The sequence below is a fragment of the Mobula birostris genome, chromosome 2 (assembly GCF_030028105.1).
Source record: "Mobula birostris isolate sMobBir1 chromosome 2, sMobBir1.hap1, whole genome shotgun sequence".
NCBI classification, from domain to species: domain Eukaryota; kingdom Metazoa; phylum Chordata; class Chondrichthyes; order Myliobatiformes; family Myliobatidae; genus Mobula; species Mobula birostris.
In genome coordinates this window covers 23,393,617-23,417,033 of record NC_092371.1, presented here as the reverse complement: position 1 = coordinate 23,417,033, position 23,417 = coordinate 23,393,617, and the positions used below count along the sequence as shown (strand labels likewise).

At 43.8% G+C, this 23,417-nt stretch overlaps 1 protein-coding gene across 7 annotated transcripts in view; it reads left to right on the top strand.

Moving 5' to 3' along the window:
• Nucleotides 1-23,417, top strand: part of LOC140185265 (engulfment and cell motility protein 2) — a 228,658-nt gene that overhangs the window by 145,377 nt on the left and 59,864 nt on the right. For all 7 annotated transcript variants that reach the window (XM_072238668.1, XM_072238665.1, XM_072238660.1 and 4 more), the window contains one exon: nt 14,096-14,247. In XM_072238668.1, the coding sequence (XP_072094769.1) occupies nt 14,096-14,247 (152 nt within the window). The remainder of the gene's footprint in view (nt 1-14,095; nt 14,248-23,417) is intronic.

Sequence of the window (23,417 nt, the reverse complement as noted above, 5' to 3'; positions counted from 1 at the left end):
TTAGATGGGGTGGAGTTTGTTAGGTGTGTTCAGGAAGGTTTCTTGACACAATAGGTAGATAAGCCTACAAGAGAAGAGCCTATACTTGATCTGGTATTGGGAAATGAACCTGGTCAGGTGTCAGGTCTCTCAGTGGGAGAGCATTTTGGAGATAGTGATCACAATTCTATCTCCTTTACCATGGCATTGGAGAGGGATAGGAACAGATAAGTTAGGGAAACGTTTAATTGGAGTAAGGGGAAATATGAGGCTATCAGGCAGGAACTTGGAAGCATAAATTGGGAACGGATGTTCTCAGGGAAACATATGGAAGAAATGTGGCAAATGTTGAGGGGATATTTGCGTGGAGTTCTGCATAGGTACGTTCCAATCAGACAGGGAAAGGATGGTAGGGTACAGGAACTGTGGTGTACAAAGGCTGTTGTAAATCCAGAAAAGAAGAAAAGAACTTACAAAAGGTTCAAAAGACTAGGTAATGATAGGTATCTAGAAGATTATAAGGCTAGCAGGATGGAGCTTAAGAATGAAATGAGAAGATCCAGAAGGGGCCATGAGAAGGCCTTGGTAAGCAGGATTAAGGAAAACCCCAAGGCATTCTACAAGTATGTGAAGAGCAAGAAGATAAGACATGAGAGAATGGGACCAATCAAGTGTGACAGTGGAAAAGTGTGTATTGAACTGGAGGAGATAACAGAGGTACTTAATCAATACTTTGCTTCAGTATTCACTGCGGAATAGGATCTTGGCGATTGTAGGGATGACTTAACGGCGGACTGAAAAGCTTGAGCATGTAGATATTATGAAAGAGGATGTGCTGGAGCTTTTGGAAGGCATCAAGTTAGATAAGTTGCCGGGACCAGATGAGATGTACCCCAGGCTACTATGGGAGGCAAGGGAGGAGATTGCTGAGCCTCTGGCGATGATCTTTGCATCATCAATGGGGATGGGAGATGTTCCAGAGGATTGGAGGGTTGTGGATGTTGTTCCCTTATTCAAGAAAGGGAGTAGAGATAGCTCAGGAAATTATAGACCAGTGAGTCTTACTTCAGTGGTTGGTAAGTTGATGGAGAAGATCCTGAGAGGCAGGATTTATGAACATTTGGAGAGGTATGATATAATTAGGAATAGTCAGCATGGCTTTGTCAAAGGCAGGTTGTGCCTTACGAGCCTGATTGAATTTTTTGAGGATGTGACTAAACACATTGACAAAGGTAAAGCAGTAGATGTAGTGTATATGGATTTCAGCAAGGCATTTGACAAGGTACCCCATGCAAGGCTTATTGAGAAGTCAAGGAGGCATGGGATCCAAGGGGACATTGCTTTGTGGATCCAGAACTGACTTGCCCACAGAAGGCAAAGAGTGGTTGTAGACGGGTCATATTCTGCATGGAGGTCGGTGACCAGTGATGTCCCTCAGGGATCTGTTCTGGGACCCCGACTCTTTGTGATTTTTATAAATGACTTGGGTGATAAAGTGGAGGGATGGGTTAGTAAATATGTTGATGACACAAAGGTTGGAGGTGTTGTGGATAGTGTGGAAGGCTGTCAGAGGTTACAGTGGGACATTGAAAGGATGCAAAACTGGGCTGAGAAGTGGCAGATGGAGTTCAACCCAGATAAGTGTGAGGTGGTTCAAATATGGCAGGATATAGTATTAATGGTAAGACTCTTGGCAGTGTGGAGGATCAGAGGGATCTTGGGGTCCGAGTGCACAGGACACTCAAAGCTGCTGCGCAGGTTGACTGTATGGTTAAGAAGCCATACGGTGCATTGGCCTTCATCAATCGTGGGATTAAGTTTAGGAGCCGAGAGGTAATGTTGCAGCTATATAGGACCCTGGTCAGACTCCACTTGGAGTACTGTGCTCAGTTCTGGTCGCCTCACTACAGGAAGGATGTGGAAACCACAGAAAGGGTGCAGGGAAGATTTTCAAGAATGTTGTCTGGATTGGGGAGCATGCCTTATGAGAATACGCTGAGTGATCTTGGCCTTTTCTCCTAATCCGCCTTTATTCCTAATCATTCTCCAATGGAGGATGAGAGGTGATCTGATAGAAGTGTGCAAGATAATGAGAGGCATTGATCGTGTGGGTAGTCAGAGGCTTTATCCCAGGGCTGAAATGGCTAGCACAAGAGGGCACAGTTTTAAGGTGCTTGGAAGTAGGTACAGAGGAGATGTCAGGGGTAAGTTTTTTACGCAGAGAGTGGTGAGTGCGTGGAATGGGCTGCCAGCGACGGTGGTGGAGGCGGATACGATAGGGTCTTTTAAGAGGCTGTTGGATAGGTACATGGAGCTTAGAAAAGTAGAGGGTTATGGGTAACCCTAGGTAATTTCTAAGGACATGTTCAGCACCGCTTTGTGGGCCGAAGGGCCTGTATTGTGCATCGGTTTTCTATGTTTCTATGTTTACCTCAACGGACTTATCACAAGGCAGTGGGGCTCTTTGCCCATAGCTGGGACAGTGGTTGATGGGCGGCAGGGCGTGTCCACACAGAGGTGGGCCTGCACGCCACGTCTCTGGGGCCCACTGCTGCTCCGAGATCCCCTGTAGTTTGGCCTGGGACCATAAGATACCCAGTTTCCATGTGTGGCCCCAAGGAGGCACTGCAGGAGTCTTGGTGGTGGAGAGGCTGTGTACTGGCAGGAGGAGGCTTACACACTCGGCTCCTTCTTTTCACTACTGCACCAGAAGCTTCACACACCAAGACAGAAGTGGTTTGCCAATGGAGTACCAGTGTCCCACCCACTCTACCTGCCTTCACTGTTGGTGATGAAAAGCTGTCAGTAGTGCCATCTTTCAAATATCTGGGGAGCATTCTCTCTGAGGATGGCGGCATTGACAACAACATCCAGAGCCACATTAAACAGGCATCAGCTGCCTTTGGGAGACTTCGGCAAAGAGTCTTTCAGAACAGGAGCCTTCGTCCCTCCACAAAGGTCGCCGTATACCAAGCAATCTATGTCACCACCGTCCTTTATAGCTGTGAAGCTTGGGTAACCTACAGCCGTCACATCAAGTCCTTGGAGCGCTTCCACAGAAACTGCCTCCAGCGCATCCTGGGAATTGCCTGGCGTGAGCGGGTGCCTCACACTGAAATACTTGTGAAGACCAACTGCGAAGTATTGAGGCCATGATCACCCAGCGTCAGCTGCAGTGGCTGGGGCACGTGATAAGGATGCCCCCATGCCAGCTGCCCCGCAGAGTGTTATACGGTCAGCTACATCGTGGTCGACGCTCAGCTGGAAGGCCGAAGAAGCGCTATAAGGATCAGATGAAGAATGCTTTAAGGAAGTGCAATATCAGACCCAAGGACCTGGAGGAGGTTGCTGCTGACCATACCACTTGGCGACAGCTGTGTAGGGACCGGGTTCGTATTCTGAAGATGGAAAGAGCAACCAGAAGATAGCAGAAGAGAGCTAAGAGAAATGCAGCCATGGTTGTCACCACTACCACATTTACATGTCCCACCTGCAATAGAGCTTGTGGGTCCAGGATAGGACTGTATCGTCAACAAAGATCTTACTGTTAAAGGAGTGGACGTCGTCATCGGATTTCGATGGACAACTGAAGAAGAGATGTTTACCTCCCTCTGGTGCTCCTTCCCTTTCCCTTTCCTATCAGATTCCCTCTTCTTTAGCCCTTTATCTCTTTCATCCTTCAGGGTGTGTATTACTTTGGGTTTTCAGTATCAGCAGATTTTCTCAGGTGAGCAATTTTTCACTGCGGCATTGTAGTGTGATTCCATGTTGAGGACCAGGCTATGCTACAGGATTCACCAATGATCCTTTGCTTTACTGCTGAAGATTGCCATTTTGAATCGAATTCCATAATCTGACCTAGTTGGGTTCATCCTGAATCAACCTATGCAGCTGATCCTTTTCGTTCAAATGATCTCTCTGTACGATGAGCAATGGTAAATTATTTTCAAAAGCATCTTAGGGGCCAGTCTCTGCAGCAGATTTTTCATCTTCCATGGCAGTTTACAGCCATATGCTGCATTAATTTGTGCCTCTGAAGCACAGAGCTTTAGTTTCAAGTCTCCATGGAGACTCGTGCACAAGATCCATCCTGACACATGCAAGCTTTGTGCCAAGTTTCCCAGAACTTCTCGCTTGTGATGCAGGGTTTTGACCAGGATGTGAACAATTCCCACAGATGCCTCTCGAGCTGCTGAGTTCTTCCAGCAACTTGTTTGTCGCTTCAGGTTCTGTCGTCTGTAGTCTCTTGTGTTTCTACTTTCAGAATGATAGACCAGAGAAAGAAGCTGTTCAGCTGAAGAATTTAAGATGCCCTACATTTACTTTCCTCCAAGTACTGACCTAGAAAAGCCGGAGTGAATTAGTATCCACCTTCTAGTTGGGCAGTATGTTTCACTTGCTAACCATCTATTCAGTTTTGTGTCTTTTTAAGGGTTTTCCTTTGGTCCTCTTGCCAAAGTCCTTCGGTTACTTGCTCTTTGAACTTTCCTCTAATGGGAAGAGGATCAAGAGGTCTGCTGCCTGGGCTCATTACTTTGAGTAACTCAAAATTCTTCCAATAAATCTCTCTACCATCTTCTCTGTCCCTAAGGGAAATTATTCTATTCCTCCCCGCCTCCCCACACTTCCTGGACCGTTCCAGTGAGACTTTCGAGTCTTGTCTTGGGCCTTTGCACACCTGTTCTAATTGGATGATTAGAATTGGACTCCATGCTTCATTGGTGGCAAAACCATATATTGATAAAGGTCCATGATCACACTGCTTTGGTGTTCAGATTCATTTTCTGTGTTTTTGAGATTTCACAATTGGCCCAAAGATTTCTGCCCTACATACTTTATTGTGTTCACTTTCTTGTGCCTCTCCATTCCACCAGCCTGCCTGTATCCTCCTGAAGTCTATAATCACCATATTTTCTCATCTGAAAATCTTGAAACTATCCCCTCGGTTGAAAGGTCCAAACTATTGAAATACAATAGTAGTCTCAGGAATAACATGTGCTTTCCTCCAGTCCAAAAATAATTCCTGTTTTGTCCCTAACTCAGTTTGTGATCCATGCTGCCACAACCTTTAATGTAATGTCAACTCTTTATATTCATTATTGCCTCCGCTATCTTCTCATTTCATGTGTTGTTTTCTATGCTTTCTCAATGATATTTGAGATCAGTCACTGACTATTTTCATGTTTTGCTCTCCGTTTATTTTCCTCTTGCCCTGCTAAGCCACTCTAAATACAGTGCTTACTTCTGGAAGAACCTTTTCCTCAAATCACTTACCACTGCACTCTTAAACTTCTGACACAAGAGCACTGGCTCTCAGCTGTTGATGAGGAAAACTACAGCTTTTTGAATACCTTATGAAGACATCCTCCTCCCACTTACCACCATTGCCCTCTTGTCATTCATTCCCTGTGGTATGGAAGTTGTCCTGTCCAAGACCAGAAGAAGCTGCAGAAGGTCATGAACACAGCCCAGCACATCACACAAACCAATCTTCCGTCCGTGGACTCACTTTACACCACACGCTGTCGGAGCAGTGCTGCCAGGATAATCAAGGACACGACCCACCCAGCCAACACACTTTTCATCCCTCTTCCCTCCAGGAGAAGGCTCAGGAGCTTGAAGACTCGTACAGCCAGATTTGGGAACAGCTTCTTTCCAACTGTGATAAGACTGAACAGATCCTGACCCGGATCTGGGCCGTACCCTCCAAATATCCGGACCTGCCTCCCAGTTTTTTTTGCACTACCTTACTTTTCCCTTTTCTATTTTCTATTTATGATTTATAATTTAATTTTTTTAATATTTACTATCCATTTGTACTCCAGGGAGCACGAAGCGCAGAATCAAATATCACTGTGATGATCAATTGTTTGGCGACAGTAAAGTATAAAGTACATCACTCAGCTCTACTCCCTTGTCAGACAACTGTCACTTTACAGCCATTGAGTTAGAATTCACAAATTTCTGCCCAGTTGTGTTCAGCTCTTGTTTCTTGATACATGCTCCAATGAGGTGGCTTCTCGTTATTGAAAATTGCAATGCAGAGAGTTTCTGGGAACACAACTGTGCCCTGAAACACCAAGGCTTCTGACGGAGTTGGACTTGACAAGAGCTTGTTTTATCTTGGGTCCTGCTCTCTGTCATTAAAACTGATCAGACAGGTCATCAAAGGCAGGCAATTTGAACAACTTCCAACAGGACCAGAGAAACTTGCATGGAAAGCATTCAAGGATGTTGTTGAAAATTATCTTGGCAACTACAGAGCACCAAACTACATGCAGCTGGTTGACAACATGCTTCAAGCATACAGAACCATAAAGTGCAGCATGTCACTAAAAATTTGTTTACTGCATTTGCATTTAGACTTCCTCCCAGCAAATCTTGGTACTGTCAGTGACGAGCATGGTGAAAGGTTTCACCAGGACATTGTGGTCATGGAGAAACAGTGTCAGGGCAACTGGAATCCATCAGTGCTGGCTGGCTGGCTGGCTGATTATTGTTAGATACTTAATTGAGAAGTCGCAGACACTGAGTACAAATGAAAATCATCAAAAGATTTTTAGTTTAGTTGAACCATTCCAAAGCATCAACAGCATTATGCAATTAAATGTATTTTTTTATATAGGCATCCGTTAGACTCATGAGACCATGGATTTGCACCTTGGAAGGTTTCCAGGATTCAGGCCTGGGCAAGGTTGTATGGAAGACCGGCAGTTGCCCATGCTGCAAGTCTCCCCTCTCCACGCCACCGATGTTGTCCAAGGGAAGGGCATTAGGACCCATACAGCTTGGCACCAGTGTCGTCACAGAGCAATGTGTGGTTAAGTACCTTGCTCAAGGGCATACACGCTGCCTCAGCCAAGGCTCAAACTAGTGACCGTCAAATCACTAGACGAACACCTTAACCACTTGGCCACGCGCCAACCTATGTAATATATTCAATAAAAGTTAATTTGTTGTTTCTCCACAAATTCCTAGGTGATACAAAGTAGTTTGAACTTGTACAATATTTGTGTTCAGCTTCAAGTGGTCGAAAAAAATTAAGCAAAAAAAATTTCTGAGGAAGCAACGCTTTTGGGGGAAAAAATTAGTTGTCTAGTGTAATCAGCTCCTTGGTTTTGCTGACGTTGAGTGAGAGGTTGTTGACACCACACAGTCAGGTTTTCATTCACCCTCCTATGTGCTGATTCGTCGCCACCTTTGATTTGGCCAATGACTGGGGTCGTCAACAAACTTAAATATGGCATTGAAGCTGCGGTTAGCCTCACAGTTGTATGTATAAAGCGAATAGAGCAGAGGGCTAAGCACACAGCCTTGTGGTGCATCTATGCTGATGGAGATTGTGGGGGAGAGGTTTTTGCCAACCCAGCCCGTCTGGGGTCAGCAAGTGAAGAAATTGAGGATCCAGTTGCAGAGGAGATATCGAAGCCAGGCCTTGAAGCATATTGATTAGTTTTGAGGAAACGAAAGTATTGAATGCTGAGCTTTAGTCAATGAAGAGCATCCTAATGTATGCATTTTCATTGTCCAGGTGTTCTAGGGTTGAGCAAAGAGCTTATGAAATAGCATCTGCTGTTGACCTGTTGTGATGGTAAGCAAACTGGAGCAGATCCAAGTTGCTTCTCAGGAAGTATTTGATGTGTTTGATCAACCTCTCAAAGCACTACATCACAGTGGATGTAAGTGTTACTGGATGATTGGCATTGAGGCACGTTGCTACGTTCAGCAGTACAGTTGAATCCTGCTTGAAGCAAGTGGATACTTCAGACTGCCTTGGCGAGTAGTTACCGATATTGGTGAGGTTCTAGCCAGTTGATCAGCCCAGGTCTTTAGTACTCGGCCATGTCCCTCTATTTGGGGCTGTGTGCTTTCAGTGGGTTCATCCTCTTGAAGGGTGATCTCATGTCACCCTCGAGGACAGAAATCACAGGATCATCAAGGGCATGAAGGTTCTTCCTTGTTTTGACAGTCATAATGAGAATAAAAGGCACTGAGCTCATTTGAGAGCAAAGCCTTGTCACCACCAATGTCATATGGTTTCACTTGTAGGAGGTGATATTATTTTAGTTGTCAAACATCCTTCAGTGATTCCAGTTTGGTCCAAAATTGCCACTTTGCATATGTCATGGCTTTCTGGAGATTGTACCTGGACCTCTTGTATTTTACTTGTTCGCCAGATCTGAATGCCACTGATCTGGCCCTCAGCAGATTGTGGATCTCTCGGTTCATCCAGGGCTTCTGGTTGGAGAAGACGCTGATGGATTTTTTGGGGACACACCCTTCTATGACTATTTTTGTAAAGTCCGTGACAACCATGGAGAATTCATTAAGATCCTCGAAGTTCTTGAACAAGGTCCAATTCACTGACTCAAAGCAATCCTGTAGCTTTGTTGTCCTTGTTGTCCTTGTCTCTGGAGTCGAGCTCAACCATGGAGAATTCATTAAGATCCTCGAAGTTCTTGAACAAGGTCCAATTCACTGACTCAAAGCAATCCTGTAGCTTTGTTGTCCTTGTTGTCCTTGTCTCTGGAGTCGAGCTCTATAGCCTTTGCCTGTATGCAGGTAGGAGGGGACAGCCGAGTGATCAGATTTTCTAAAGTGCGGAATTGGAATGGAATGGTAGGCATTCCTAATCATAGTATAGCAGTGGTTGATTGTGTTGGGACCCCTGGCTGCAGGTAAAATATTGATGATAATTGGGAAGAGATTTCTTTAAACAAGCCTGATTGAAGTCCCCAACAATGATTTGAAAGGCGTCGGGGTTAGGCTATTTCATGTTTGGTGATAGTGGCACTCAGTGCCTTGAGTGCCTGCTTAACATAGGCATTTGGTGGTATGTAAACTCTGGTGCAGATCATGGAGGGGAACTCTCCGGGTAAGTAAAATATTCAGCACTCACTCAATCATTAGATGTTCCATGTCAGGGGAACATAGATGTCTGAACACCACAAAGAGTTTATCATGAAACACCGGCCCCGACAACTTGCTTTCTCTGAATTAGCAGTCCATTTGATCCAATGTATCAAGAAGCCCTTAGGTCTCAACAATGTATCCAGTTTGTCTGGAGTGAGCTGTGTCTCTGTGAAACAAAATGCAGCAATTTCTCATTTCCCTTCAATCCAGCAATCTCGCCCTAGGTCCTCAGTCTTGTTCTCCAGTGACTGTACATTTGCTACCAAGATGCTGGGTAGAAGTTGTTTCATACCCCAGCATTTTAGCCTGGTTTGGAGTTCCTCCAGGTGCACCAATTTCCTCTGAACCTCGATGATATGGCTCAGTGAATTAATTGTCACTGTAAATTACCACATAAGCAGATGAATGGCGGAATCCAAGGGAAGTTGATGGCAATGTGGGGAGACTAAGATGGCACCAGAGATATACGGTGACGTTTCGTAGGCAGCTCACAATATTACTAGATATACTTCTTCCGAACTACGATTGCTGCCATCTGCAGTCTGTAATTTCCCTTTAAGAAGCGTATTTTTGAACCACCTGAGCTAACTTGTGACTTTACTATCTCCTGGAGGATTTGGTGAACATGACTCTCAGGAATGCAGGTACAGCACCTTGCAGAGGACGAATGTCGGCCATTGCCTGAGCAGAGGGCGCTGATTGAAGCATCGAGGTCTGAGAGCAGAAAACAAAGCCGAATCTGCCTGCCCACCTTGTTCACCTCCACTTGCTCCACTTCCCTCTCTTCTCACCACTACAGTCAGGAGGGTGGTGCTGGAGCCTGGGTCCCACACCACCAGGTTCAGGAGCAGTTGGTGCCCTGCAACCATCGGGCTCCTGGACCGGGTTCACTCACCCTGGCACTGAACCGATTCCACCACCTGTCAACTCGCTTTCGGGGATTCTGCAGCTCGTGGTCTCAGTATTACTTGTTTACTCTCTTTTTTTATTATTTACACAAGTTGTTGACACTTGCACATTGTATATTTGCCAGTCTTTGGTTTCTCGTGCATTCTGTTGTATTTCCTTGTTTTCCTGCGGGATGCCTGCAGGAAAATGAATCTTAAGGTTATGTGTGGTATGAACACTTTGCTAATAAATTTGATTTGAACTTTGATTAACTTGCAGGAGAAAAGCTAGCGGGAAAACTGATTCGCTCTGTGAATTGATACAGATCTGTTGGGCCAAGTGGTTTCTCCCATGTCATAACATTTCATAAAACAATGAAAATATTTTCAGCTTTGGACAAATGAATCACCTTCAGTGTCCATGCCAGTACAGTTCTTGCTCAGTTTCTTTCTTGTGTATCTGCTGCCTCGGCCTGTGCATGCCATTTAAGGCATCCATTAGTCTTGCGAGACCATGGATCTGCGCCTGGAAAGTCTTCACTCTCCAGGGCGCAGGCCTGGGCAAGGTTGTTTGGAAGACTGGAGATTGCCCATGCTGTAAGTCTCCCCTCTCCATGACACCGATGTTGTCCAAGGGAATGGCATTAGGACCCATACAGCTTGGCACCAGTGTCGTCGCAGAGCAATGTGTGGTTAAGTGCCTTGCTCAAGGACACAACACGCTGCCTTGGCTGGGGCTGGAACTCATGACCTTCAGATATGGCACATCCCTTAAATAAATATTAAAAGAACATTGGATGTGAAGCAATTACAGACTGTTTCCACACACTGGAGCTGAGTCCTTTGTCTGACACTGCAGATATATCATTCAAAGTCTCACCAGGATCCACACTTCCTACGTGAGATTCCTTGCAGCATAGGAGAAGGTCATTGTGCCCATTGAATACATACTATCACTTAGAATACTTGTTTCCCTGTAACCTATTTTCTTGTATGTCCATTAACTCCGCTGATTCACCTACAGCATTGGTGATTGATAGTCCGTTAACCTGTAAACCTACATATCTTTTGAATGTGGGAGGAACCCCACATTTGTAACGGTAAGAAAGAGCAGAGGCCGCACAGACAGCACCCATCGTCAGAATTGAATGTGTGTTGCCGGAGCTCAGAGTCAGCAGCAATAACTTCTGGGTCGCTCTTCCATCCCCGCACACTTCACTCTTCCAGCAGCTCTTCCCTGTCCCAGATCTATCAAAGTGCTGTCCATTATTTCAAGGGCACCTGAGCAGGAGAGAGTCAGGTCTCTTTGGTTCCCATCGCAAACACTGCACGTTGCACAAGTTCCCACCCCAGGAGATTGCCTGTGGCTCAGCCAGGTCCTCTGAAGCACTGGTCGTGTGACAGGGCTCCAAAACCACTGCATCAAGATCAGGCAACACACATCAAAGTTGCTGGTGAACGCAGCAGGCCGGGCAGCATCTCTAGGAAGAGGTGCAGTCGGCGTTTCAGGCCGAGACCCTTCGTCAGGACTAACTGAAGGAAGAGTGAGTAAGGGATTTGAAAGTTGGAGGGGGAGGGGGAGATCCAAAATGATAGGAGAAGACAGGAAGGGGAGGGATGGAGCCAAGAGCTGGACAGGTGATAGGCAAAAGGGATACAAGAGGATCATGGGACAGGAGGTCCGGGAAGAAAGGCGGGGGGGGGGGAACCCAGAGGATGGGCAAGGGGTATATTCAGAGGGACAGAGGGAGAAAAAGGAGAGTGAGAGAAAGAATGTGTGCATAAAAATAAGTAACAGATGGGGTATGAGGGGGAGGTGGGGCATTAGCGGAAGTTAGAGAAGTCGATGTTCATGCCATCAGGTTGGAGGCTACCTAGACGGAATATAAGGTGTTGTTCCTCCAACCTGAGTGTGGCCTCATCTTTACAGTAGAGGAGGCCGTGGATAGACATGTCAGAATGGGGATGGGATGTGGAATTAAAATGTGTGGCCACTGGGAGATCCTGCTTTCTCTGGCGGACAGAGCATCAAAATCTGGTTTATTATCACTGGCATCCTTCATGAAATGTAGTGTTTTGAGGCAGCAGTACAGTGCAAGGCAGAAAAATCACTATAAATTACAGTAAGAATATAATTTTTAAAAATAGTGCAAAAAGATCACTGGAAGTTCCAACTCTGGCTGAAGCCCACCTTACCTCAACCGTTCTGATGCCCTCACCTAGGGCTTTGTTACCTGCTGGTTTGCCTATTCCAAAGTATCCTGCTTGGCCTTGCCTCTCCCACTGTAAAATATGCTTTCCCCTTACTGGTTTTTCACCTGGAACCTACCAGCCTTCTCCTTCCCACCCTCCCCCCACCTCCTTTATAGGGCCTCTGCCCCTTCCCTCTACAGTCCTGACGAAGGGTTCCGGCCCGAAACGTTGACTCATCGTTTCCACGGCTGCTGCCCGACCTGCTGAGTTCCTCCAGCATGTTGTGAGTGTTGCTCATACAAAGCTGTACTGCTCAGACCTTGACTCTGTTTTCCAATAATGCTACAAGTTTCAAATTCTCATCCTTGCTTTCATCTTTCTCCTCCTCTACTCATGCCCCTGCCTTTTGTCTGCTCCCACTTGTCTGCCCTCTTGATTGGGCATTTTAAAAAAAATCTAAAGGAGAACTGTGAAATTCTGCTTGGACTCCTGGGCAATGTTTCTCCGCAAGGAATAAAAAAAAAAGTCAGAGATGTTTTTCTTTGTTGAAGCTCGTGAACAAGTTCCCTGGCTACACTGTTGAAGTGTTCATTAGATGTAAAGTACATTGGTCTTGTCTCTGTGCCGACCAACTTGATGCAAGTCTGATCCCTACTGCATAAGAATAAAGGGGCAGGATTAGGCCACTCGAGTCATCAAGTCTGCTCCTCCGTTCTACCGGTGCACGCAGGGCGATGGAAGAGGTCAACACAGGGAAAGAGCTCCTGGATGGACTGGTGGGTGTGGAAGAGAAATGGACATGTGCTTCTCTCCTTCCCCACCACCTGTCCTCAAAATCTGCCTCCATCTGCCCTTAAATCCCCTCGTCCATTTGATACTACCTGTCACCTACTGGCCTTTATCTCACCCTCTTTCTCATTTCTGTTTACTGGCCGTTTTCCCTCTGTGCTCTTGGTCCTGGTACAGGGTCTCAACCCAAAGCATTGACCATCCTTTTTTTCCATGGATGCTATCTGATCCACAAGTTCTTCTAGCAGTGTTTTTTATTTTTGCTGATATTAAAGCTTTTGCATTGGATTTATTTCAATTGGTTTAAATTCCATCCCCATCCACTACCACTCGTCCCCAGAGGAGTAATTTGTGCTCTGCAGACACACTTAAGTATGTGAACCACTATACCACTACATCTGGCTTATCTCATTGTCTGTAGGTTTGGACATCGCTCGCCTAAGGACTCTGTCTACTGACTCCAATCAATCAAACTAAATGTGTTTTAAATGAATATTCTCCGGGTTGTGTGTAGCAACTTTGATAATAAATTTACTTTGAATGTTATTTCCAAATATAAATTAACTTTTCAATGCAGTGGTTTTCATTTGACCTTCTGTCTCTGCACCAGCCAACTTTTTATTAGAGTGAGCCAGAGAATCGTGCATTTGTCCTCAGGGAAAGGACCAAGCAGACTGGACCTATACGTTCTAGAGTTTTAAAATATTATGAAACTATTGTGAGATTTAACAGTCAATCTTTTCCTTGGCTGGGGCGTTGTGACCAAAGAATGATAGTCTTAAAATTAAGTCATTCAGGACAAAAGTGAGCAAGTTTCAAGTACCTAACAGGCCACAGGGGTTTGGCTACAGAGAAGGTTCAAGAAAGAGCAATTGATTTTTAGATTTTAAATAGTATGGGTTAATGCAGGGAAGTGAATCTGAGACAAGACGAGCCGTGATCTTCCTGAATATCAGAGCAGACTTGAGAAGCCAAATAGTGTACTTTATTTCTGTTATTATCCAAAACTCTTGCTTGTAACTGTATTCGCCTCTTTCAAATTGTGTTAAATGGAAACTGTAACTCCACTGTGTGACTGAGTTCTGTACCTTCAGGTCAGAATCAGGTTTGTTATCACTGATGTGTGTCGTGAATTTTTTTTTTGTGGCAGCGTTACAATGCAAGACATAAAAAAATGACTATAGATGACAATTTAGAAAATAGTGCAAAGGGGAACAGCGAGGCAGTGTTCACGGACCGTTCGGAAATCTGATGGCGAGAGCTTTAACTCCCTTGCATTCTTTGATTTGGTTATTGGTTCCCAACACTAATGATGAAATTATTTGATTTCTCAGATTGCCAGCTATGTTAACCAAACAACAGTGGATGCCTCCATCCTGCAGCGGTCGCTGGCAATTCTGGAGAGCATGGTGCTGAATAGTCAGAGCCTGTACAAAAAGGTGGCTGAAGAGATCACTGTTGGACAGCTGATTGCCCACCTTCAAGTGTAAGTATTACGGAGGCTGCATGTGCCTTGAATCCTGGGCACTGGTGTAACAAAGGTGCTCAAGCTGGGTGTATCAGATTTTTTTGGGGGGTGGGGGGGATGCTGTGTGTGTTTTTGTTCTTGCTTGTGAAAACGATGCTTGTGTTGTCTCCTCACTCTGTGGTTGAATGTTTCTCATCCATACACTGACGGCATCTGCTCACCTACCCAGGAGTGGGGTGCTGCTAAGCAAGATCTGTCTGGGGATGGAGTGCAGCATTGCAAACGCCATACTTGGTTCGACTAGCTGTGGGAATGCGAATCTACTGGAGAGCACTGCCACCCAGTGGCACCCAGCTATTGTCGGCTCAGTAACGCATTCCAGGCTAAATCTGCTGTTACCCTCACACCAAACAGGCAAGTAGAAGAATCAGAAGCTCATGATCTGCCCATCTCCTATTTCGCACAATGGAGACCTGCACATTTTTTCCTCCTTCAATTATTTATCCAATTGTCTTTCAGAAGTTGCTGTTAAAACTGCTTCCACCATTCTTTCAGGCCAGATATTCTAGGTCGTTACTTGCTTATCTCCCATGTGGTGTCCATTATCTTAAGTCCCTGTCCTCTGGGAGCGAAGCTTACTGCTGTTGGCATACAGTCTCTCTGTTGAATTTCCTCATAATTCTGAACAGTGAGGACAGAAGATTAATTGACTGACTGGCAGAAGGCAAGGATTGGGATTAAAGCAGGCCTTTTCTAGTTGGTTGCCATTAACTAGTGGTGGTCCACATGCGTATCCTACTTTTCATGTCATGTCAATGATCTGGATGATAGGCTTGATAGCTTTGTGGCCAAGTTTCTGGACAATGCAAAGAAGGAGGGGCAAGTAGCGTTGAAGGAGCAGTTAGTCTACGGAAGGACTTGGACAGACAAGGAGAATGGACAAAGAAGTGGCAGATGGGGTATAGTGTAGTGAGTGCTAATGCCAGATTTCCTAAAGGTTAGTTTGCAGGTTGAGTCAATAATAAGGAAGGAAAATGCAATGTTAGCATTAATTTTGAGAGAACTAGAATATAAAAGCAAGGATGTAAAGCTGTGGCTTTATGAGGCATTGGTCAGATCATACATGGAGTATTGCGAGCAGCTTTTGGGCCCTTTTCTAAGAAACGAGCTGCTGGCATTGGAGAGGGTTCAGATGACAAGAGGGTTACAAGAGGAATCCCAGTAATGAAAGGATTAATGTATGAGGAGCATTTGTAGGATCTGGGCCTGTATTCCCTGAAGTTTAGGAGGACGAAGGGGGGAGCTCATTGAAACTTAACAAATATTGAAAGGCCTAGAGTGGATGTGGAGAGGATGTTTTCAATAGTGGGAGAGTCTAGGACCACAGAATACAATGAAGCTCCCTTTGAAACAAAAATGAGGGATTTCTTTTGTCGGACAGTGGTAAATCTATGCAATTCATTGCCGCAGACTGCTACGGAGGCCAAGTCATTGGGTATACTTAAAGCAGAGTTTGATAGGTTCTATGTTAGTAAGTGTGTCGAAGGTTGTGGGGGAGAAGGCAGGAGAATGGGGTTGAGAGGGAAAATAAATCAGCCATGTTGGAATGGTGGAACAAACTCAATGAGCCATATGGCCTAATAATGCTCCTGTGTCTTATGGTCTTGTGGAAATTTTTCCTCAGTGTCTTCTCTATTAAGATCATGAGTGATCTGAATTATTCTTTAAATTTTTTACTACATTCTGTGGTTCTCATTATTTTAGTATTACAGTGAATTTTACGGATTTGTAGTTGTATTTCTTACCTATTCTTCTTGTGTTTTATTGGAAGCTTAACAGTAGATCCTCCAGTCTGATATTGCATCTTAACCATAATTCCTATTTTTAAAGCAACTCTTCTGCTGTCCTGGATTTGTGTTGCTTTCTAAGTTTTCCTAGGTGTGCTTCATATGAAGCCCTTGTCGAAAGGGGCTTTAAGATCCAGGTAAAATGTATGATTGGGAGTTCAGCTACTGTGTTATAAGAGCAGCTGGGAAGGTTATTGGGCCAGACTTACTCCTTTACGTCCATGCGGTTTCCTTCTTGATAAGTTGCTAAGCTTTAGGTAATCATGCTATCTTTTGGAAATGTTTCCAAATGTGTGGGAGCGCTGAGGGAATGCTGTTCTGTGCAAGTTATTAAACAGAGGTCTTGCTGTTCTTCTGAGGTGAATGTAGAAGATTACATAACATTATTCAAATAAACTAAAGAAAGGTTTCCCAATAACCTAGTCAAAAATCCTTCAACTAACATCAGTAGAATAGATCTGGTCATTTATCTCCCTGTTGTTTCCGCAGCTGTGCTCTGGCAGCATTGACCACTACGGTCTTTACAACACACTTAAAATGAATAAATATTATCTTCTAAGGTGCTGTGAGGCTGTGAATGTTTTATTCATAGCAAGTTGTAACCAAGGATTTGTCTTTGATCCGGAGAGGATCCCAGGTTAATTCAACCCAAAGATGTAATGTTAGAAAGCTGCACCTGCGGAAGGATGAAAACAAGGTTTGCTGATTTTTTTTTTTAAAAAAGAGGATTTGAAAAAAATCGCTACATGAGAATAAGGCTTGGCTGATGCAGGTGTGGACGAGGAGAGAAATGCAGCCATGATAAGAAGCTGAAGACATGAACTGTAAGAGTGGAATTAGTAGTGAGCATCTTCACCTACTAACTAGAAAACCACAGGGTGAAACCCCCTGGAGGAGAGACAATAGCAATAAAAGACTTATTGAAGCTACAGCTATAACATGTAGCAGCTTTAAGGCGACAATATCAGCAAAGACGAGTGTCCAAAATCCCTACTGTGTAGTCGGGAATTAGTTCTGTAAAATCATACGAAGGGATTTGATCAAGTTGGTTTTGTACAAGTTTGTGAATTGACTTGCCGTAGATGGTGAACTATTTCATTCCAATGAACGAACGAAGAAGATGACGTGCCACCCAAGATGAAGAAACAGCGCAGGAATGAAATGTGTAATGACGCAGAGCATTTAATATGGTTGGATGTATAAGTTTATTTTCATTCGAAGAATCTGAATTTGATTTTCTGCAAGAACTGATTATTTTTGCAGAGACTTTGATAAGTTACTGAATGGCATTTACTTTGTTTAAGAGTTGTGATGCTGGAGAATTGTCGTGAAAGTTAAACTCTATATAATTTTTGAATTAAAACTTGTTGATATACTGCTTGGAACTGAAAACGAAGTTAACTGTAATACTTAAGAATAGGAATCATATTTGATTTTCTAACTAACTAGGGATAAGTAAAAAGTTTAGTCTGTAAACTTTAAAAATAGAGAATAACGCTAGATCTAATTAGTTAGAGATTAGGAATCTCACTGATTCTAATTAAAAGGGAATTTGTTTTGGTTTGATATCTAAGATTTGGAACCTAAACAGAATGTTGGAATTTTGAATTGTTCTTGCTCATGTAAATATTTTGTACATATTGTTTTATTTCTTGTAAACAAAACTTATCTCCAGAAGTGTGTGGTTTCTATTCACTGCCTCCTTCCAATACCTGGAACCTTCTGATGGCCTACTAGCACCTAGCGTAGTACTATGTAATTTGATTTTCTCAAACAGTGCGGCGACAAGTGACACACTGTAGGACTGGTTCTGCACAGGCGTTACATAATGGCACTTGCCTACATTGAGTTTGTGAAACCAGAACAAAACCTAACTTCCCGTTCGTTCGTAAATCTTCTGTTGAGATGGATTCTGTGGATTGCAGGCTCGCAAAATGAAAACCATTCCCTTGATTCCCTGAGTAGAAAGCTCAGTTGCTACAGTATTAAGTGTAGCAAACCACTCCCATTTAATCAAACTGTCATGGAATATTTTATATTGTTGCTCCTGATTACAATGGATCATCTCACCAAGCAGTTTGGACTGTTCCAAAACAAGTTTTCATTTTACTCCACCAAGTATGTTTAAAATACAAATTTGGTAATACAGGTTGAGCATCCCTTATCTGGGGCCGGATGGGTTTTGGATTTTGAATTTTTTTGGATTTTGGAATATATAATGAGATAGCTTGGAATGGCCTTAATTTCTGACTCTGAATTTATGTGCTGTTGATCAGCAATCTTTGTCTTACACTTGTTCATGTGCTTGACAGTAAAAATGATTACATACCGTTAATATAATGAGTGCAGCGTAACCAAATCAGTGCAGCAGCATCGGGAGAAAACCTCAATCAGCTGTTGTACAAGCTTTCAATCTCCACCTACGATGCCATGTTTTGATTAAAAGGTTACAGTACACTGTATTTATATTTTTTAAGGTTTTGTGTAAAGTATAAAAATAATAGAATTGTAGACTTGTTTTGGTGGTAGATTTTCGCTATGCTTTAAAAATGTAATGCCATGCCTTTTCTTAAATTTCTGCAACCAGCCTGCTGAATATTCAATTACCTTCAGCTTTAAGGTCATCGTGATAGATCTTTGCTTGTTTCATGATCAGCATACCGTTAAACGGCATACGTTCATTCCAACGCTAATGATACATGATAGAAATCTTCATTTCTTTGCTTTATGCAATACCTTTCTATTTTTCATTCACCTATTCGTTATATGTGTGAGGTCACTTAGAATTGTCCATGGTGTGCAGTGGCCTGTGTACTGCCAGGAAACCTTTCCAGCTCCTTGTAGAATTTTCCATTTGTCACATCATGTCAGTGCTTATTTTTTTTAAATTTGGATTTCAAAAATTTTCAAATTTTGGAATTTCAGATAAGTGTACTCAACCTGTATTGATGATTAATAGTGTCTTGTAAATATGGGACTATTGGTTTATTACATTTGGGAATGCACTTTCCCATCCTTTGTCTGTAATCTATCCCAGCAGCAGATCCGCTTTGACTTTACCGACAGAGGTTGAAATTCTATTGATTTGACTGAAGCAATATAAAACTGAAAGTTTGTCCATTGGTTAATTCTCGGTGAGCTGAAATGTCCCATGAGGTCATTTTTACAGGACCATCACTGTATTAAATTTGATACTGAGCTACAGTATTAGGACAGGAATGGTACAGATTTTAAGGAGCATCTTAGAGAATGTGTGAGAGGTTGAGAGAAAAGCCCAGATCCTGGTTTCAAGGCTTAACTGGAAATGTTGGATAAAGCAAACTGGGATGTGCGAGAGGCCAGAATTAGAAAGATATAGAGATATCACAAGACAGGGCCAGAAGAGATCAGCGATAGGTGAAAGAACGCCAAGGAGGAATGTGAACGTATTGATTTGAAAGTGTGACCTGAAAGTCCATGAAATCAGCCCCATAACATGCCTTGTGAAAGTATTCAGTCCCCAGCCTTTTGTTCACGTAAACCAGTATTACAGCCAGGGATTTTGATCAATATAACTGAGAATTTTTATTTGTGAATCACATGCTCTTTTTTTTACAGTAGAGCTCAGGAAAAAAAAAACAAATTGTAAAGCATGAAAAACAAAAAATACAAAACCTGAAATGTTAGCAGTTCAAAAGTATTCACCCCCCTCCACCCCCCACTTTGCTTCAAACTAAATTGAACCACCTCTCACAACAGTTATAGCAAATAGTTTTTTTTTTGGGTAAGTCTCTTAGCTTTGCACAATGTGATGGAGCAAGATTTGCCCGTTCCTCCTTGAAACTTTGCTCAAGCTGTGCCAGGGTAGTTGGGGCGCAGCAGTGGACAGCAATCTTGGGATCTTTGTTAAAGATGTTTGACCAGGTTGAGGTCAGGGCCCTGACTGGGCCACGCAAGGACATCAACTTCCTTCATTTGAAGCCACTCCTTGGGTGCTCTGCCACTGTATCTTGGGCCGTTGTCCTGCTCATTGATGGACATCCTCCCCAGTTTAAGTTTTCTGGCAGAGGCTAGCAGGTTTTTATCCAGGATCTCTTGGTTATTTAGTAGCACTCATTTTTCTATCAACCTTGATCAGATTTCCAGTTCCTGCTGTTGGGGGAAAAAAAAAGTCCCCATGGCATAATGCTACCAGGGATGGTGATACCTTGCTGATGCACAGTATTGGATTTATGTCACATGTATTACCTAGTGTTGAGGCCAAAAAGTCATCTTTGCATCGTAAATCGTCTCTCCACATCTTTACAGTATTTTCTAAGTGACACTTTGCAATGTCTTTACCATGATATCATAAGACAATGGAGCAGAATTGTGCCATTTGGCCCATTGAGTCTGCTCTGCCATTTGATCATGGCTAGTCCATCTCCCTCTCAACCCCATTCTCTTGCCTTTCTCCCATAACCTTTCATGCCCTGACCTTTCAAAAATCTATGAACCTTCACCTTGAATACACCCAATGACCTGGCCTCCACACCCAGAGGCCCAGATACACTACCTTTTGGTGCAAGAAATTCCTCCTCATCTCCATTCTAAATGGACATCCTTCTGTTGGGAGATTGTGCCCTCTGCTCCTAGACTCGCCCATTATAGGAAACATTCTCTCCATATCCACTCTATCTAGGATTCTCAATATTTGATAGGCTTCAATGAGATCTCCACCCTCATTCTTCTAAATTCTAGCGAGTACAGGCTCAAAGCCATTAAATACTCTCAAATGCTCTTTGCATGATAAACCGTTCTTTCTCTGAATCATTTTCGGAAACTCTTTTGAACCCTCTCCAATGTCGATGTTTCCTTTCTGAGATAAGTGGCCCAAAACTGCTCACGATACTCCAAGTGAAGCCTCACCAATGCCTTATAAAGCATCTTTGCTTTTATATTCAAAGTTCAAAGTACATTTATGATCAAAGTGTGTATGGATCAAACAACCTTTGGATTTGTCTCCTTACAGGCAGCCTCAAAACAAGGAAACCCAAAATAACCTGTAAAAAAAAAAAGACCTAATGTGCAGAAATAAATAAATATCAAATCGTTCAAACAATAAAAGTGAGCAAATAGCATTCAGAATAGCAAATAGAATTTCAGAATGAAAGCAAGTCCACAGGCACGAAGTCCGGAGCAGGCCGCGGCCTCAGCTCAGTGCAGAGCCAAGCAACCATCGCGGAGCAGAGAGCAGAGCCTGCCCAACTGTTGCCTCTGGTCCCATTGCCCCTCCTTTTCAATCCATGTGGCCCAGCGTATAGCTCATCCGAACGCTGGGTCGTTCCTTGCTCTACAACCCGGTCCTCGTTGCTTCGATACGCTCTGGGACACGAACATCACCGCCACGTTTCGAGCTGTACCTGACAATTCCAAATCGGCCTGGTGTTTAGATCAATCAAACCTCGTTTCAGGCGGATGGGCCTCAATTCTACTGCACCTCCACTGATCCCATCTTTGCCTTGCCTCTGCTCACCCTGACCCCGCCTCGACTCAGCCTCGCATTTGCTTGCCTCTTCATTGTTTGCGGTGATCTTTTACCATGAATTTTACCAAAAAAAAAGTGTTATTGATAAAGTATGTAGTTGTAATTTTTTGTTTGCCGCAAGTAAGTAGTCACTGGACTAGACCGGTGCCATCTTAAGCCGGCTTAGGCCGGTCCTCTCGTTTCTAGACCTCTCAAAATGAATGCTTACATTACATTTGCCTTCCTGACCACCAACTCAACATCCATCTTAACCATTAGGGAATCATGAGGACTCCCGGCCCCTTTGCACCCAGGATTTTTGAATTTTCTCTCTATTTAGCAAATGGTCTGCGCTTTTATTCCTTCTACTAAGGTATGACCATACGCTTCCCGACCCTGTATTCCATCCGCCATTTCTTTGTCCATTCTCCTAATCTGTCTAAGTCCTTCTGCAGACTCCCTGCTGCTCCACCCATCTTCATATCATCCACAAACTTAGCCACAAAGCCATCCTTTAAGGGCAAGAATGTGTTTTTTTTTAAAGCCAGGGCTTCTTCCTTGTGCAAGGCCTGAGAGATTGTGAAGTCATGAACTTCATCTCCAGTTGCAGCCACTGACTTCTGCAGCTCACTCAGTGACTGTTGATGTCATAGTAGCCTCTCTTAAAAGTGCCAATCTCAGACATCCCACCCTGCAAAAACTCATTTCAGGGAGGCAGCACCATCAATTTGCAGGAGACTCCCGGAACTTCCGGGAGAGGTGGGATGTCTGCAATAGAGTAGCTCCTTAGCAGCCAGCCAGCTAGTTTAAATAACGTTAGCTATGCTAATGAATGCATGACACCTGTTAAGCTCACCTCAACATGTCTTTTACAGTCTTAACCCACCATGGGCAATAGAAAAGTCACTGTTGCAAACAGTGCAGCGAGCAACACTGTCATTATTTTTGTCCCCAATTAGGCAGGGATAAACTTTAGGGTAGTCTGGGGTGATGTACGTTTTATATTTTCTTTTTTTGGAACACTGCCATGGTGCACGTGCTCCCTCTCGCTCTCGCTCTTGCGCTCACTCTCTCATACTCTCTTGCTCTCACTCTCTCGCTCTCGTGCTCTCTCACTCGCTCTCAAAAAAATTGACTTCTGAGATATTGTATATAATTTGCGGGCATCAGGGAGCCACTATCAATATGCGGGAGACTCCCGGAACTCCCGGGAGAGGTGGGATGTCTGCAATCTTTTCCGACAACTAAATTTAGAGGGGTGGCTTGACCTCTGCAGTGTAGCTTGTGTTTTCATTTTACTTTACTTTATACTTTATTGTCGCCAAACAATTGGTACTAGAACGTACAATCATCACAGCAATATTTGATTCTGCGCTTCCCACTCCCTGGATTACAAACATTAAATATTAAAAATATTAAAAATAGTGACAATTAGTAAATATTAAAAATTTAAATTATAAATCATAAATAGAAAATAGAAGTTGGAAAGTAAGGTAGTGCAAAAAACCAAGAGGCAGGTCCGGATATTTGGAGGGTACGGCCCAGATCCGGGTCAAGATCCTTTCAGCAGTCTTGTCACAGTTGGAAAGAAGCTGTTCCCAAATCTGGCCGTACAAGTCTTCAAGCTCCTGAACCTTCTCCCAGAGGGAAGAGGGACGAAAAGTGTGTTGGCTGGGTGGGTCGTGTCCTTGATTATCCCGGCAGCACTGCTCCGACAGCATGCGGTGTAAAGTGAGTCCACGGATGGAAGATTGGTTTTTCCCCAGATTTTCACGATGTACTGCACTGAGCTCCAAGATATGTTCAGTGCCTTTGAGGTGGTCTTATACTCTTCCCCAGATCTGTGCTTCTCTATT